A 16119-nucleotide genomic window follows, 5' to 3' on the forward strand; every position below is an offset into this window, starting at 1 on the left:
TATCACCCTGACTGATTTGCAGATGGTGAACCATCTTTGCATTCCTAGACTAAATCCCACTTGATTATGGTGTATGATTCCTTTAACATACTATAGAATTCAGTTTCCTAATATTTTTTCAAGGATATTTTCTTATTCTTTAATTGATCTCACAGATAATACTTTGTTCAAAATAATGATAGCAATAATGTATTTGATAACATATGCATCTTTAATACATATATGCTTATGTATGCTTACATATAAATGAAATGAATGGCAGCAATGATATAAAGTCAGAAGGAAGGAATTACTATTATTTTGTTATTATAAAGCACTCATACTTAACATAAAGTATGGTTATTTGAAAATGAACTTGGATTAATTATAAATGCATAGTACAAAATCTAGGGCAACCACTAAAAAAAGAATAACTGATATGCAAAGAAAGTTCAGAAGAAGCAGACATAGAATTAGAACAACAAAATTCAGAAAGAGTAGAAGATACTCAAAGATTTCCAACCAAGATCAAGAACAAGGCAAGGATGTTCCCTCACCACTGCTTTTCAAAATTGTACTGGAATTCCTCGCTAATGCAGTAAGACCAGAAAAGGAAATAAAAGATAATACCTGTTGGGAAGGCAGAAATTATACTGCCTTTTATACAGATGACATTATTGTCTAGCTAGAAAATGCAAAAGAACCAACAAAAAAACTTCTGGAAGTAGTAAGTGATTATAACAAAATCGCAGGATACAACATTAATACACAGAAGTCAATTACTTTCCTATATACCAACAATGAATAAGTGGAATTTTAAATTAAAAACACAATACCATTTACATAAGCACCCCAAAATATGAAATACTTATGTGTAAATCTAATGACATATGTACAAGATCTGTATGAGGAAAACTACAAAACTCTGGTGAAAGAAATCAAAGAGCAAAATAAATGGAGAAATACACTATGTTCATGGATAGGAGTGCTCAATATTATCAAGATGTCGATTCTTCCCAACTTGATCTATAGATTCACAATGCTATCCAGATCAAAACACCAACAAGTTATTTTTGTGGATATCAACAAACTAATTCTAAAGTTTATATGGAGAGGCAAAAGACCAGAATAGGTAACACAATATTGAAGGAAGAGAATAAAGTTGGAAGATTGACACTCTCCGACTTCAGTGTGTATTGGTAAAGGAATTGAAAAATACATCAATGAACAGAACAGAGAGCCCAGAAATAGAGCCACCTAAATATAGTCACCAGATCACTGATATACAGTCAACATATACAGACAAGTATAGATGAAGGAGAAAAGGCAATAACATGGAGAAAATTAAGTATTTCCAACAAATGATGCTGGAACACCTGATATCCAAAGACAAAAATACTGACTCTATACATAAACCTTACACCTTTCACAAAACTTAAGTCAAAATGGACCACAGACCTTAATGTATAACACAGAATCATAAAAGTCATAGAGATAACATAGGAGAAAATATAATCTTGGGTTTTACTTTGTGAGGCTCTGAGTGTTACTGCATTTATGTGGTTGGTTCTTGATATTTATTTCTTTGGGCAAGACTATTTAGATGGAAGAGAACATGATTACTTTTTTATATTAATAAACTTTATTTTTTTAGAGCAGTTCAGAGAAAAATTTAGTGGAAAGTACACAGGATTCCCATATCCCCTTATGCCAACATATGACAACCTCCTCTGTTGTGGACTTCCCCACCAACATGGTACATTTGTTAAAACTGATAAACCCACATTGACATGCTATTTGTCATCAAGGTGCTCTATATTCTATGGTGATCTATATTCTATGTGTCTGGATAAATGTATAATGACATATATCCACCATTATAGTATCATACAGAATAGTTTCACTTCACTAAAAGTCCTTTGTGCTCTGCCTATTCATTTTAACTTCTTCCACCCCCTGGCAACTACACATCTTTTCTCTGTCTCCAGAGTTTTGCCTTTAACAGAATGACATATAATTAGAAACACACAGTATGTAGCCGATTCAGGTTGGTTTCTTTCATTTAGTAATATGCACTTAAGTTTCCTCCATGTCTTTTCATTGCTTCATAGCTTATTTCTTTTCAGTGCTGAGTAATGTTCCAGTGTTCAGACATATCTCAGTTTATTTATCCATTCACCAGCTTCCAAGTTTTGGCAATTATGAATTAAAGGTGCTATAAATATTTGTGTGCAGGTTTTTGTGTGGACACAACTTTTCAACTAATTTGAGTAAACACCACAGAGTGTGACTGCTAGACTGGATCTTGTGGTAGAGTATGTTTAGTTTTATAAAAAACTGACAACTTGTCTTCCAGAGTATCTATACCATTTTATATTCCTATTACCAAAGAAGGAAAGCTCCTGTTCCTTCAAATCCTTGCTGGCATTTGTGGTTAACAGTATTCTGGACTTTTGCCATTAAAACTGGTGTACTGTGGTATCTTGTTGTTTTAATTTGCATTTCCCTAATGGCATATGATGTGGAGCATCTTTTCATATTCTTATCATCTGAGTATCTTTTTGGGGAGATGTCTGTTACAGATCTTTGTCCCATTTTTAAATCAGTTGTTTTCTTATTGTTCATTTTTAAGAGTTCTTTGCAAATTTTGGATAATAGTCCCTCATCAGGACTGTATATCAAAAGATGTATCTTTTGTCAATATTTTTTCCAAGGTCTGTGACTTGTCTTTTTATTCTTATCAGTGTCTTTGACATAGTAAGTTTGAGTACTTAAAATTCAGAAAATTTTAATTTCATTGCAGTACATCTGATCAATTTTTTCTTCCATGGATTATGTCTCCAGTGTTGTAGCTAAGAAAAATCACAAAACCCAGGACTATCTGTATTTTCTCCTCTGTTATCTTCTAGGACTTTTGTCATTCCACGTCTTACATTAAGGTGTGTGGTCCATTTTGAGTTGAGGTTTGTGCAAGGTGTAAGGTCTATGTGTAGATTCAATTTTTTTGCCAATATGAGGAAATGATTTCAAAATTCATTTCTTCATATATCAGTGAACTGATTTCTCCTTTTTAAAAATGTTACTTTGCCAGCAAAAAGCTTGCTCTTCTATACAGATTTTCATTATGAAATCTAAGCCTTAGCACACAATTTGCAAATCATTTAAAACTGTGCTAAATTCACTGAAATTCTAAAAGTGGTAAAATACTGGTATTTGGCAGAAATGAGAGAACTTTAGATTTCAAATCATACAATTTCCAAACTGAATAAGGTAAATGGTCAGAGTATTTTAGAAGCTCAATTATTTTACAAAGAATAAAACAAAAATTAAACAAACAACTCATTATATACATCTGCCTAAATTTTAATCTGCTGCTAATTTCTAACCTTAATTTACTTCGAACTCTCAAGTAATTTATTACTGTCCAAGGATAACAAAAATCAACTATTCTTCACAAGGCTGAAAAAAAAAAGAATGAGAGAAAAAGAAATATCCCAGTGTAGATAGGATCAACCTTGTAAGACAAAACATTTTTCTTATTCTTTCATTCATTCACCAGATATTTACTGAGCATCCACACTGTACCGAGCATCAGAGTAAGCATTAGAGATGCAACAGAGAAAAGACCATCAAACCTCTGACTTTTAAGTATTTATTTCTAGTGAGGAAAACAAATATTTTTTAAGTAAATAAATACATAAGTACATAATGACTGTTTTGTACTAGTCAGAAATAAGCAAGAATCTACTTCAGTAAAAGTCCTTCTGAGGAGGTGATATCTCAACTCCATACTGAAAACAGAAGGCACCAGACCCAGCAAGTGTGCAGTGTGAATAGATAAATGGGTGATCAACATTTAGTGCCCTGTTGCAGGAAAAAACCTAGGGTCTTTAACAAACTGACTGAAAACTACTGTGAGCAGAGCAGAGGAGTGAGAAGACTGTTAAGACATGACACAGAAGAAGTAAGCAAGGTCTGGATCACACTGGACCCTCACAGGCCTTCGTAATTAGTTTGGATTTAGTTTTAAACATGGAAACCTATTGAAGAGTTTTAACCACATAGGTAACCTTTCAATTTGTATTATTTAAAGGGAGTTTAAAAGGTAATCAATTATAGGATGCAAACACAGATGCTATCCCAATAGCCTAACTAGCAGCTGGGCTAGTTTTGTAATAATAAAGATAGAGACAAATTCAAGATATTCTTCCTGTTCTTTATGAGAAGAACAGTCTTCACCAATGTCCTTTGCAAGTCCCTTTATCATAGGAAAGTTATCTGGAAAAGTATTAATGCTATAAATTCTCTCTTTAACTATATCATGAATTGCAGTAAAAAAAGAAAGATCTGAATTAAATCTCAGCTTGGTCTTATCCTTGATATAGGACTTTACACACACATTATTTAACACCTATGAACAGCCGTTTACTTATCTGTAAAATGGGAACAATAGCACCTAAAAATCACATTAGAGTAAAAAGTTAAATAGGAATATCTGCAATCTCCCTATATGTTTTATTCACAACAGATGCTCCACAAACATTAATATTCAACCCCACCCCCTTAGTAACAACATCTTCTAAATGGACTGACATATTTGGAGGAGATATTTAATACCTAGGAATGCATTTCTGATGGTGGAATTTCAAGCATGGGAGCATCAAAATACAGGAGATATTTTGAGACAAGAAAGCATTCCCCTAAAAACCAACTGTTTATTCCACCTCCTGGGACATAAAGAAGCCTTCAGACTATTGGAAATACTTATGAAAAAAACGATCCACAGAAAAAACAAACTATTATATGCTAATAAATTCTTGTTAAAATACTAAGGCAGCTAATACAATCCAACTTTAACAAAAACCATTAAACTACTCTAAAGCTTGTATGAGACAATAAAATATTAAGTATCCAATTAAGCAACAATTACTCATGCACTAATAAAACTATACTTAGAGGGAAAATCAGAATACAATTTTCATTAGGGCCCATGTCAGAATAAATTCTTTTAACATCTAGGAAAACTTTGCCATTTTAAAATTAACACTTATAAGCTGATATTTGCTTATTTGCTAAAGAATAAAACAATAGAACAGAGTACTTTTAAGATTCACTATCACTGACCTTACACTTACAAATGCTTTATTCTATGTAGTGGGGCTCAATATAATTAGTGTCAGGGCTTGTCTAATTTTGTTCTTTTTATAATTATTGAATTTTCAACATTTGAGGCAGTAATGGTTTGTCCTACATCTTACCTTAACATAGTCCTGAATTTCCTAGGATATTTGTTAACTTTATTGATTTCAAACTAAATACGTATGTTTCCTGAAAAGTTGGGGCTATGAAGAGAAAAATTAGTATGATTTTCAGAATAGAAAAAGCATTCCCATACAGATCAATATCATGACACAAACTGGAGTATTTCTTCATGGACTAGCTAATCTGTTTGTTCTATATAACACTTTTATCCCCCAGTTTGTTCACTTAGAGAACAGAATTAAAAGATAAGGAAGGTATGTCTGAGGTACAATAAACCTATATCCGTTAAGACAACTTATTCTAAATAACGATAATATAAAATGATATAAAATATGGTTATATAAAATTATATAAAATAATGGTTAGTATGAGATTGAGGTAGTTGAGGGCTCAGGCAGGGCATTAAAAATCTATTCCTCAAGTCATCTGAGAGAGTCACTTTATCCATGGTTAATATTCACCTGAGACACATGAATATGGCTAAACAAGATTTCTATATTAGATGCCTAAAATTAACATAACACTGAATGACAAGTATACTTCAATAAGTAAAAGAATAACATTCATAGAGAGATTATAATAACATGGAAGAATGTTTTGTAAATAAAAATGTGTTAAAATTGTATATACACATATGCCTATATAACTGCATCTAATTATGAAATGCAAATATATAAAACAAAGCAAAAATACATAAAATATAAACAGAGACAGACTCGGGGTAGTGGAGTAATGGTGTTTTTCTTTTTTCTATGTTTTCTATATTTTCCAAACTTTCAAAAGTATTATTTTTTTATCATATAAATAGCCATAAATCCAAACTTTTAGAACACAAAAAAATTATATATATGCATATATAAATGCTATATAGGCCCTATCCAGTGCAGTCATGCAAGAAACTGGATTGTTAGCTTCAGTGCATTTCTATAATTCTTTATTAACATCTGGGAAATGCTTGCAAATTTCAGAGTAGCTAACCAAATATAAATTATATTAGAAAACTAAGATTAGAAAAGCAGCACGCTTTTCAAATCCTGGTCCTTTCTTTAATTTTATAACCTGTTGTCTTAGATTCATAATCTGTAGAATGGAGATTAGGCTATCTGTCTACAGGGTGTTGCAAGAATTCAAGGTTATTCTGCATGCCATAATATAAGCAAACTGGACACATAGGTGACCAAAATGCCTATGAATTTGGATTTTTCCATATGGAAGATGTGGTTTACATTACTGGATTCACAATTTAAAAAATAAAAATTTAAAGGGCAGATGCAAAGACAAAATTAAAAGGTTCCAAGATAAGACCTAAAGGAATCAATATCACAATCTACAGAAAAGAAAAATGATCACAGTTCTGACCACTTTCTAAGATAAAAGAACAAAAGTGGATAAGATAAAAGATCAGCAATTTTGGTTAAATAAAAAGATATTCAAGTACACATTTTGAATAATTAGAAATTAGCAAAGAATAAATAGCCTTTGGAATGGATATATTACATCAGTGTGTAATGGTAATCTTATCTCATCTGAAGACTAAGCAATTTCGTAAATCTTTTCTAGATAGTGATTCCAAGGAAATGCAGGAAAAGCTGGCAATCAGGAAAATGAACTCCATAATATTTTCGGCTAAGACTTCACATAGCTTAGAAAAGCCAGCCCTTCAGTAATTTGGGCCTCAATTTCTTCATTTGCAAAATGAAAGAGTTTGGTTATGTGTGTCACTTACAAAAAATATGACTTTAATTTAATATGGCTTATGGGTTACATACGGCAAGAATACAGAAGGTAAGCCATGGGAATACATCAATGACTACTTACAGTGTGAGGCAGTAAGAGGCATCCCTTACAGTGATGGCATTATTACAATGTAGTAAATTACTACTTGGATATAATAAGTAGTATATACCAAGTAGTCTGAAATTTTTTAAGCACCTTGACAAAGATATTTACAACCATGATATAACCTAACTATCCAGGTCAAAAATTCACAGAAGCATGATCAAGTAACAATTATACATCCTAATATATGGGACCAAACTACCATGCTTACTTTTTAAAGGTCATTTTTAAAAAATAGCACAAGTATTTTTGACACTATGTTTTGCTTATGAGAATAAAGACAGATGCCTTGTTATAACATATGGAAGTTAATGACATGAAGAAAATATTCTAAAAGATGTTAGGTTATAGAAGGATTAATAATTTTATTACTGAAAGGCTGACCATGTACTCTACATAAAAAAGATATGATTTGGCAGTGAAAAAGAAAAAGCAAAAAAAAAGAGATGATTTATATTCTATTAGTAATGGTTTACCCTAAAAGTACTTGATATTTTCACTTAAAAATTAACTCACCAAATAGAAGCAATTTATGAAATATGACATGAAACTTAGTGATTCAGAGCTGCCTACTTCCTCACAGGAACTGAGATGACACATAATAAAACATGAATAAACAATACGTAATGTTGGTCATCTTATTTACATACAAGTTAAATTCAATTTTCAAGCTCACATATTCAATTTCTGACACCTAAAAATAATAGCACTTAATTTTGAAAGGTTTTCCTTAAGGTCAGCAAAGATTGAGCACTCAAGTATTCCCCCTAAGAGATAATAAATATTAGATTTTTCCAGATAATTTAATTTTTAACTTCAGGTACAATATTTTTGAGATAAAACATAAATGCCTTTATCTTTCTCTCTCCCAAAGGAAACAAAAAACTTCCCTTGAAATAATTGCTTTGCAATGACTAATCCAAAAATAGGCAGAAGACACAAAGAACACAGATTAAAGGAAACAAACGAATTGTTTACTTGATGGAGGAAATAATCAAATCTATAAATGACATATTTTAAATCTAAGAACAAGTCATGATAATTACCCTAAAAAAAGTTCTAATCCGAAGAGTCAAAAAATAACAGGCTTCTAAAACACACAACATTTGTTATACCACAGTGGAATTTATTGAGTTGGTTAGAAAAATGAGCATCTGAGGCACGATTTGGTCTGCTCTTTTACTGTAATATGTGAATAGCAGCTGCTGACTCATTTAATCATGTCATCAGTAAACAATACATTCCCTTTACTCTTACAAGAAGAATTTTCATTTGTTAATTAAATATCTATAAAACTGATTCTATTAAACTGATTAACAACATATTCCCTTTATTCTTAAAAGAAGAATTTTCATGTAAGTCTGTTAATTAAATATCTATAAAGCTGATTCTATTAAACTGATTATTTCAAATCTGAGCACATGCAGAATTGTCAATATGACTGGGAGAAAGAATAAAATCAAACAACTGTGTTACCATAGCCACTTTTATTCATTCACAAGTATCTAAATCCTTAAAAACTTTCTAAAATGCAAAGAAAAGAAATTTAAGTTATATGTTCCACACAGTATTGCATGAACATATTTATTTCCCTTTTTTTATAGGCTACATTTTCTTATTTCTTAACAATAGTCATTCATAGTCCTATTTCAAAATTTTATAAATATCTTTCTGTGGATTCTATTAGACAATGTGAGAAATGTATTTTAGAAAGGTACTTATTAATCACTCAAAATAATTCTTATTAAATTTTATGTGAAATGGAGAACACATGCAAAAATTTACCTGACAAGCAATGTGCACGAGGTAGACCAGCTCTTTAGATTCACAGCCATTTTTTGTTATTTCATTCTGTTCTTCTGAAAGTGAAAGCTATGTCAAAGAAGAAAGGGAAAGAAAGTCAATGATTAATAAAAAAGAATAAACTAGGTAATCAGTAATACCTGAACCCTCACATCAGTTCAATGTAAGATACGCCTTACAGTAGAACTCTATTACTTACAGCAGATAAAATGAAGAATTCAGGGTTTTATTAAAAAATGTTTCTATGAATTGTCTTTGTAGCTTATATCTGAACAAGCACAACTGAATAAAAGCAGTAAATAATGTACATTCATTCTAGAGCAGGTCTTCATTTCCTTAATTTATTTAGCAAGTATGTGCAAGGAAGGCACTAAGATGGGCACTAAAGAGACAGCGTGACCAGATGATTTTAAAGGGTTCAGACTCTATTACAGAGATTACAAACTGTGGCCAGGTTTTATTTCAGACTCACCATGTAGGTCTGAACACTGGGTTTATTATATTTTTATTTGAACCAGCTACTAAAATTTAGAAACTGAGTGGTTTCATATGAAAAAATACAGATTTCTGGCTTCCATTGAAATCAGAAAATCAGAAATATTGGACCTATATTATCATATGGACAACAACTGCAGGAGCTGAGAAGTGACCAACCCCTTTAAATGTCATGTATTCTCTAAGATACTTTATACAGAACTGATTATTCTTTATTTTTTCACCAGTGCCTATGCTGAATATTAACTGTCATTCATCACATTGCTTGTTTTGTTTTTTCACACCCTACTCTCTTCATTCATTTATATATATATTTTTTATTGAAATATCATTGACATATAATTTCATTCACTTATATTACATACCTGCCCCATTTAGGGATGTGAATTTGCAACTCTGCTCCAGAGATGAAGAACCCTGAGTTTAAAAGTGTCACTGACTGACTATATAACATTGATCTACCTACTTACATCTCTCATCTGGAAAATGGAGATGACATAATAATGTTTATTCTTAAGTTTGTGAGTATCAAATGAGATAATGAATTTAAACCAAGATGCCTAGTACTCAGTAAGTATTTAATAAATGCTATCTATCATCATAGTTACTATTATAAGAAATATGACACTGACAAAGAAATATTCCCTATTTTTGAAAGTAGTGTCACGGAAGTATCTTTTTTAAATTCTGATATTGAGTAGAAGTTCCCAAGACAATGCTCATTCTCACACTAGCCAAAATAAACCAGGTGAACTACAAAATCATAATTTAAAAAAATAGAGAAGGCTTATGGGTAAAAAAATACTGAACGAACTAAATTGCTCACAGTGTCAAGACTTTCACAGAACAGAAGACACTTATGAATGTGCTGAGATGTCTGGCAAAGATGGAGGATGACAAAGAATCTACTTTCAGCTGAAGAGAAAGCAGCCATACCCTGAAGACTACATGTGAACTGAAGTGACAACCTAAAATTCCAAACAGCACCTTGTGGCAGACAGTCAACACTCACCCATCAGCTGGTTCTCACAGGTTTTCACCAAGTGTGTAGGATCAGTACTCCAAAGGGTGGGATAAGAGCAGGAGAACCAAGAGAGATAAACCCATGAAGTATGTGGAGGCTCCTCAGGCACAAGGCAATGAACCACTGTTGATGGAGAGCTGGGGAAAGAAGCCAGGAGAGGGCAGAAACACTGAGAGAGCCCTCTAAGGTACTCAGGACATTCAACCATTCAAGGATGCACAGAAGAGCTGAGAGAAACCCCACGGAGGCAACTTAGGGCTTCACAAAGTATAGCACAGCTACCCACCAAGATCTGAAATAAGGTCGAGGGAAAGGAGTTCTTCTTTGGAACAGAAAGCTGAAGAAGGGACTGGAGAGCAAAGAGAAGTAACAACCAGGTGGTAAAGAAGAGATATAGAAAGAGCATATGCTCTTCAACAATTCAGAAAACTGCTGGCTTAGCAGTAAAGCACAGAGATCTTCAGACATCTCACCAATTTTCAATTTCCCTTGCTGAAAACACTCCTGAACTTCCAAACAGAAAGGAGAGGTTATAAAATTTTTAATTGTCAACAGCTGAAATAGAAATAGACTAGAAACAAAATCAGTTCCTAAGCAGAACTTTGGTGGCAGGGGAGGAGGGCTAACAGCAGAGAAGGATGGTCAAATTGTATCAACAAAATGGGAGCACAGGCAACTCCAAACTCCAGTTCCTTCACAGAAACATGAAAAAACAAGCAAAAATTCTCACAACCAACTTTCTCAGTTACGCCAGAAAACACTAAAGGTTTACAACCACTATGAGAATAATGAGTTTTGAAAAAGCCAATTTAAAAATTGTAGGAAATCTTAGTATTTCTACTGGTTCTTGCTCCGCAGCTCTGTGGCACTCTTGAAATAGCAACCCTAGTTCCAAGAGTGGGACCCTGGCCCTGGATGGTAAGAGCAAAGACATTATTCACAAGCTATTGTGTTTTTTTTTTTCTGACCTGTCTTGCTGCTACCTGAAGGCCTGCACAAGGCACACACCTCTCTTTCACCTAATTTGAAACTCACAAATAAAAGCAGCAGCACTGCATAAAAATATTGTAAAGTAAACTAAAAGCTGCAGTCACCTGGAGGATGAGATTATTATAGTTAAGATATATAACAGACACCTTAAAGTCCAGGAAGAAAAACTGAGGAGAGAGATTCTTTGGGAAATTAGATCATTAAAAAGTACCTGTGCATACTGGGGCATTTTGAAACACACGAACACGACCAGGGTAGAACACATGTATACAAAGACATAAAAACACACCAACGTTTTAAACAGCCTGGTTAAATGTTGAGTGAGTGCCCCAACACACAGAAAATGTGCAAACACTGAAGGAAATGGCTTTTTGTTTTGTTTGTTATGTTATTTTTAGCTCCTAGCATTCAAGGAATTCCCTGACAAAACACTATGTGAACACAAGCTAAAAGAGAGACTTCATAGCCACACATAACATGGAATAGAGTCTCTTCAAAAAACAGTCTGGAAAAGTGTCTAAACAAACAGACTTTCTGATCAAAAAGAGCAAATCTGTGGAAAGAGGTAGAATCTAATTTCTAGGATTACCTCAGCATGATATTCAAACTGCAGTATGCAATAACAAAAAGAAAATCATGATATACAAAAAAAACAGAAAGACATGCATCATTCAAAAGAAGAAAAATAAAATAAACCAATAAAATCTCTCCCTGAGAAGTCCAGATATAAAACTTACTAGATTTGAGGTGAACCATATAAAACACAAGAGCTCAAAGAAACCACAAGAAGTAAAGGAAATTAAGAAAACAATAGACAAATGAAAGTTTCAATGAAGAGGAGAAAAGGGAATCACATACAAACTCAAGGGATGACCATTACACTAACTAAAACCAAAAAGTCACTTAAAGAGCTCACCAGCAGATTTGGAAAAAGAACCTGCTTAAAGATAATACAACACCCGGCACATCAAAGATGGCGGTGTGAGAGGTGAGACAGAGAACTCCTCTCAAAACCACATATACTATGAAAATATAGTTAGTACAATCCTAAAAGAGCAACAGGAAAAAAGACTGTGCCACACTGCATACACCTGGAGAACAGAGCAGACCTCACAAAACAGGGTAACTTAACAAAGCCTTGATCCGGTGGCAACTTCCCCCACCCCAGCTCACCGTCAGGAGGAAGAGAAACAGAGAGGGGAGGGGTGGAAGCCTAGGACTGCTGAACACCCAGCCCTGGAGATCTTCTTTGGGAGCACAAACCTACATTGCTCTAGAAATTAGTGGGGCTGGAAAGCTAAGACAGAGGGAATACTTGGAGAGACAGAGATTCTAGCCATTTGTGGAGGACAGGGATCCACATCCAGCTGTTCTGGGACAAAGGAAAGGTGGGCGGTCTGAGAGGCTTCCTAGCAGTGTGAGGGCTGCTGAAAGGGTGGGTATTGCACGGAACTTGCTACTGGGGAGAAGGGATAGGTGGACAAGGTTATCTGAGAGCGCTCTGCCCAGCAGGTTGGGAACTTGCAGGAACTTCAGATGCTCCATTCCGCTGGATGGTTACTCAGTTCTGAGGCTCCCCACTGTGATACGCAGCCTGCAGCACCTTCATCCTGGTCTGCCAACACCAGCTCACAAACCGGCAGTCCCTGCCCTGGCGTCGGGCCAGCCAGAGGGAAGCCCCACCTACGGCAGCTACAAACATGAAGCACACAGGCTTACACCTGTGTGCTCGGACCACTAGTTCTGACAGTGGAGCCAGGCACTGCAGCTGGGAAGCAGGAAACAGCTCTTTCCTCCCACAGGGCACCAGTGCCATTCCCCTGCGACCGCCAACATCACTCCAGGGGCTGAGCAACTCCAGACACTACAGCTTCTGGGCACTAAAGGGCACCACATGCAAATATGAAACATCAAAGGAACCTGGTTCAAACCAAAATCTCACAAACAACAGAAAAATGGCCAAGTGAAACTGAACTCACCAATCTTCCTGAAAGAGAGTTCAAAATAAAAATCATAAACATGCTCATGGAAGTACAGAAAAATATTCAATAACTCAGGGATGAATTTAGGACAGAGATTCAGTCATTGAAAAATTTCATATCTGAAATGAAACATACAATGGAGGGATTTAAAAGCAAATTAGATTTAGTAGAAGAGACAGTAAATGGAATAGAAATTAGAGAGGAGAAATACAAAGACGCCGAGGCACAGAGAGAAAAAAGGATCCCTAGGAATGAAAGAATATTGAGAGAGCAGTGCAGTCAATCCAAATGGAAAAATATTCGCATTATATGGGTACCAGAAAAGAAGAGAGAGAAAAAGGGATAGAAAGTGTCTTTGAGGAGGTGATTGCTGAAAACTTCCCCAATATGGAGAAGGAGATAGTCTCTCAGGCCACGGAGGTGCACAGATCTCCCAACACAAGGGACCCAAGGAAGACAACACCAAGACATATAGTAATTAAAATGGCAAAGATCAAGGATAAGGACAGACTTTAAAAAGCAGCTAGAGAGAGAAAAAAGATCACATACAAAAGAAAACCCATCAGGCTGTCAGACTTCTCAACAGAAATCTTACAGGCCAGAAAGGAGTGGCATGATATATTTAATGCAATGAAATAGTAGGGCCCTGAACCAAGAATACTCTACCCAGAAAGATTGTCATTTAATTTGTAGGAGGGATTAAACAATTTTCAGATAAGCAAAAGCTGAGAGAATTTATCTCCCACGAACCACCTCTAGAGTGCATTTTGGAGGGACTGCTATAGATGGAAGTGTTCCTAAGGCTAAATAGCTATCACCAAGGGAAATAAGACCACAGTAAAGAAGGTAGAACAATTAATTAATAAGCAGATGCAAAATCAAATCAACTACCCCCAAAGTCAATCAAGGGATAGACAAAGAGTACAGAAGATGATACCTAAACATAAAGAACGGAAGAGGAAGAAAAAGGAGGGGAAAAAAAGAACCTTTAGGTTGTGTTTGTAATAGCATACTAAGTGAGTTAAATTAGACTGTTAGATAGTAAGGAAATTACCCTTGAACCTTTGATAACCACAAATCTAAAGCCTACAATGGCAATAAGTACATACTTATCAATAATCACCCTAAATGTAAATGGTCGGAATGCACCAATAAAAAGACATAGAGTCAATGAATGGATAAAAAAACAAGACCCATCTGTAGCTGCTACAAGAGACTCACTTTAAACCCAAAGACATACAAAGACTGAAAGTAAAGGGATGGAAAAAGAAATCTCATGCAACTAATAGGGAGCAAAAAGTAAGAGTTGCAGTACTTATATCAGACAAAACAGACTTCAAAACAAAGAAAGTAACAAGAGATAAGGACATTACATAATGATAAAGTGGTCAGTCCAACAAGAGGATGTAACTATTATAAATATCTATGCACCCAACACAGGATCACCTACATATGTGAAACAAACACTAACAGAATTAAAGGGGGAAATAGATGGAATGCAGTCATTTAGACTTTAACACACCACTCACTCCAAAGGACAGACCAACCAGACAGAAAATAAGTAAGGAGACAGAGGCACTGAACAACACAATAGAACAGATGGACCTAACAGAAATCTATAGAACACTCCATCCAAAAGTAACAGGACACATACTCTTCTCAAGTGCACATGGAACATTTTCAAGAATAGAACATATACTGGGCCACTAAAAGACCCTCAGTAAATTCAAAAAGATTGAAATTGTACCAAACAGCTTCTCAGACCAAAAGGGTATGAAACTAGAAATAAATTACACAAAAGAAAATGAAAAAGTCCACAAACACATGGAGGTTTAATAACATGCTCCTAAATAATCAATGGATCAATGACCAAATAAAAACAGAGATCAAGCAATATATGGACACAAATGACAACAATAATTCAACACTTCAAAATCTGTGGGACACAGCAAAGGCTTTGCTAAGAGGGAAGTATACTGCAATAGAGGCCTCCCTCAGGAAAGAAGAACAATTCCATATGAACAGTTTAAACTCAAAATTAACAAAATTAGAAAAAGAAGAACAAATGAGGCCCAAAATCCATAGAAGGAGGGACATAATAAAGATTACAGCAGAAATAAATGAAATTGAGAAGAATAAAACAATAGAAAGAATCAATGAACACAGGAGCTGGTTCTTTGAAAAAATAAACAAAATAGATAAACCCCTAGCCAGACTTATCAAGAAAAAAAGAGAGTCTACACACATAAACAGAAACAGAAATGAGAAAGAAAAACTCACTACAGACACCCTAGAAGTACAAAGAATTATGAGAGAATACTATGAAAAATTATATGCTAACAAATTGGACAACCTAGAAGAAATGGACAACTTTCTAGAAAAATACAACAAGACTGATCCAGGAAGAAACATAAAATCTAAATAGACCAATTACCAGCAAGGAAATTGAACTGGTAATCAAAACACTACCTAGGAACAAAATCCCTGGACCATATGGTTTTACTGCTGAATTTTATCAAACATTTAGTGAAGACCTAATACCCATCCTCCTTAAAATTTCCCAAAAAGTAGAAGAGAAGGGAATACTCCCAAACTCATTCTACGAGGCCAACATCACTCTAATACCAAAACCAGGCAAAGACACCACAAAAAAAGAAAATTACTGACTGATATCCCTGATGAACATAGATGTAAAAACACTCAACAAAATATTAGCAAACCAAATTCAAAAATACATCAAAAAGA

General features: G+C 34.5%; 1 protein-coding gene and 1 long non-coding RNA gene across 8 annotated transcripts in view; one reads left to right on the top strand and one right to left on the bottom strand.

Moving 5' to 3' along the window:
* Positions 1-16119, bottom strand: part of ARHGAP32 (Rho GTPase activating protein 32) — a 277885-nt gene that overhangs the window by 101214 nt on the left and 160552 nt on the right. For all 7 annotated transcript variants that reach the window (XM_057490664.1, XM_057490663.1, XM_057490665.1 and 4 more), the window contains one exon: positions 8866-8952. In XM_057490664.1, the coding sequence (XP_057346647.1) occupies positions 8866-8952 (87 nt within the window). The remainder of the gene's footprint in view (positions 1-8865; positions 8953-16119) is intronic.
* Positions 3748-16119, top strand: part of LOC130680334 (uncharacterized) — a 33237-nt gene continuing 20865 nt past the window's right edge. The window contains exon 1 of the long non-coding RNA XR_008993296.1: positions 3748-3984. This is a non-coding gene — a long non-coding RNA (uncharacterized LOC130680334). The remainder of the gene's footprint in view (positions 3985-16119) is intronic.

The sequence above is a fragment of the Manis pentadactyla genome, chromosome 13, assembly GCF_030020395.1.
Source record: "Manis pentadactyla isolate mManPen7 chromosome 13, mManPen7.hap1, whole genome shotgun sequence".
NCBI lineage: Eukaryota > Metazoa > Chordata > Mammalia > Pholidota > Manidae > Manis > Manis pentadactyla.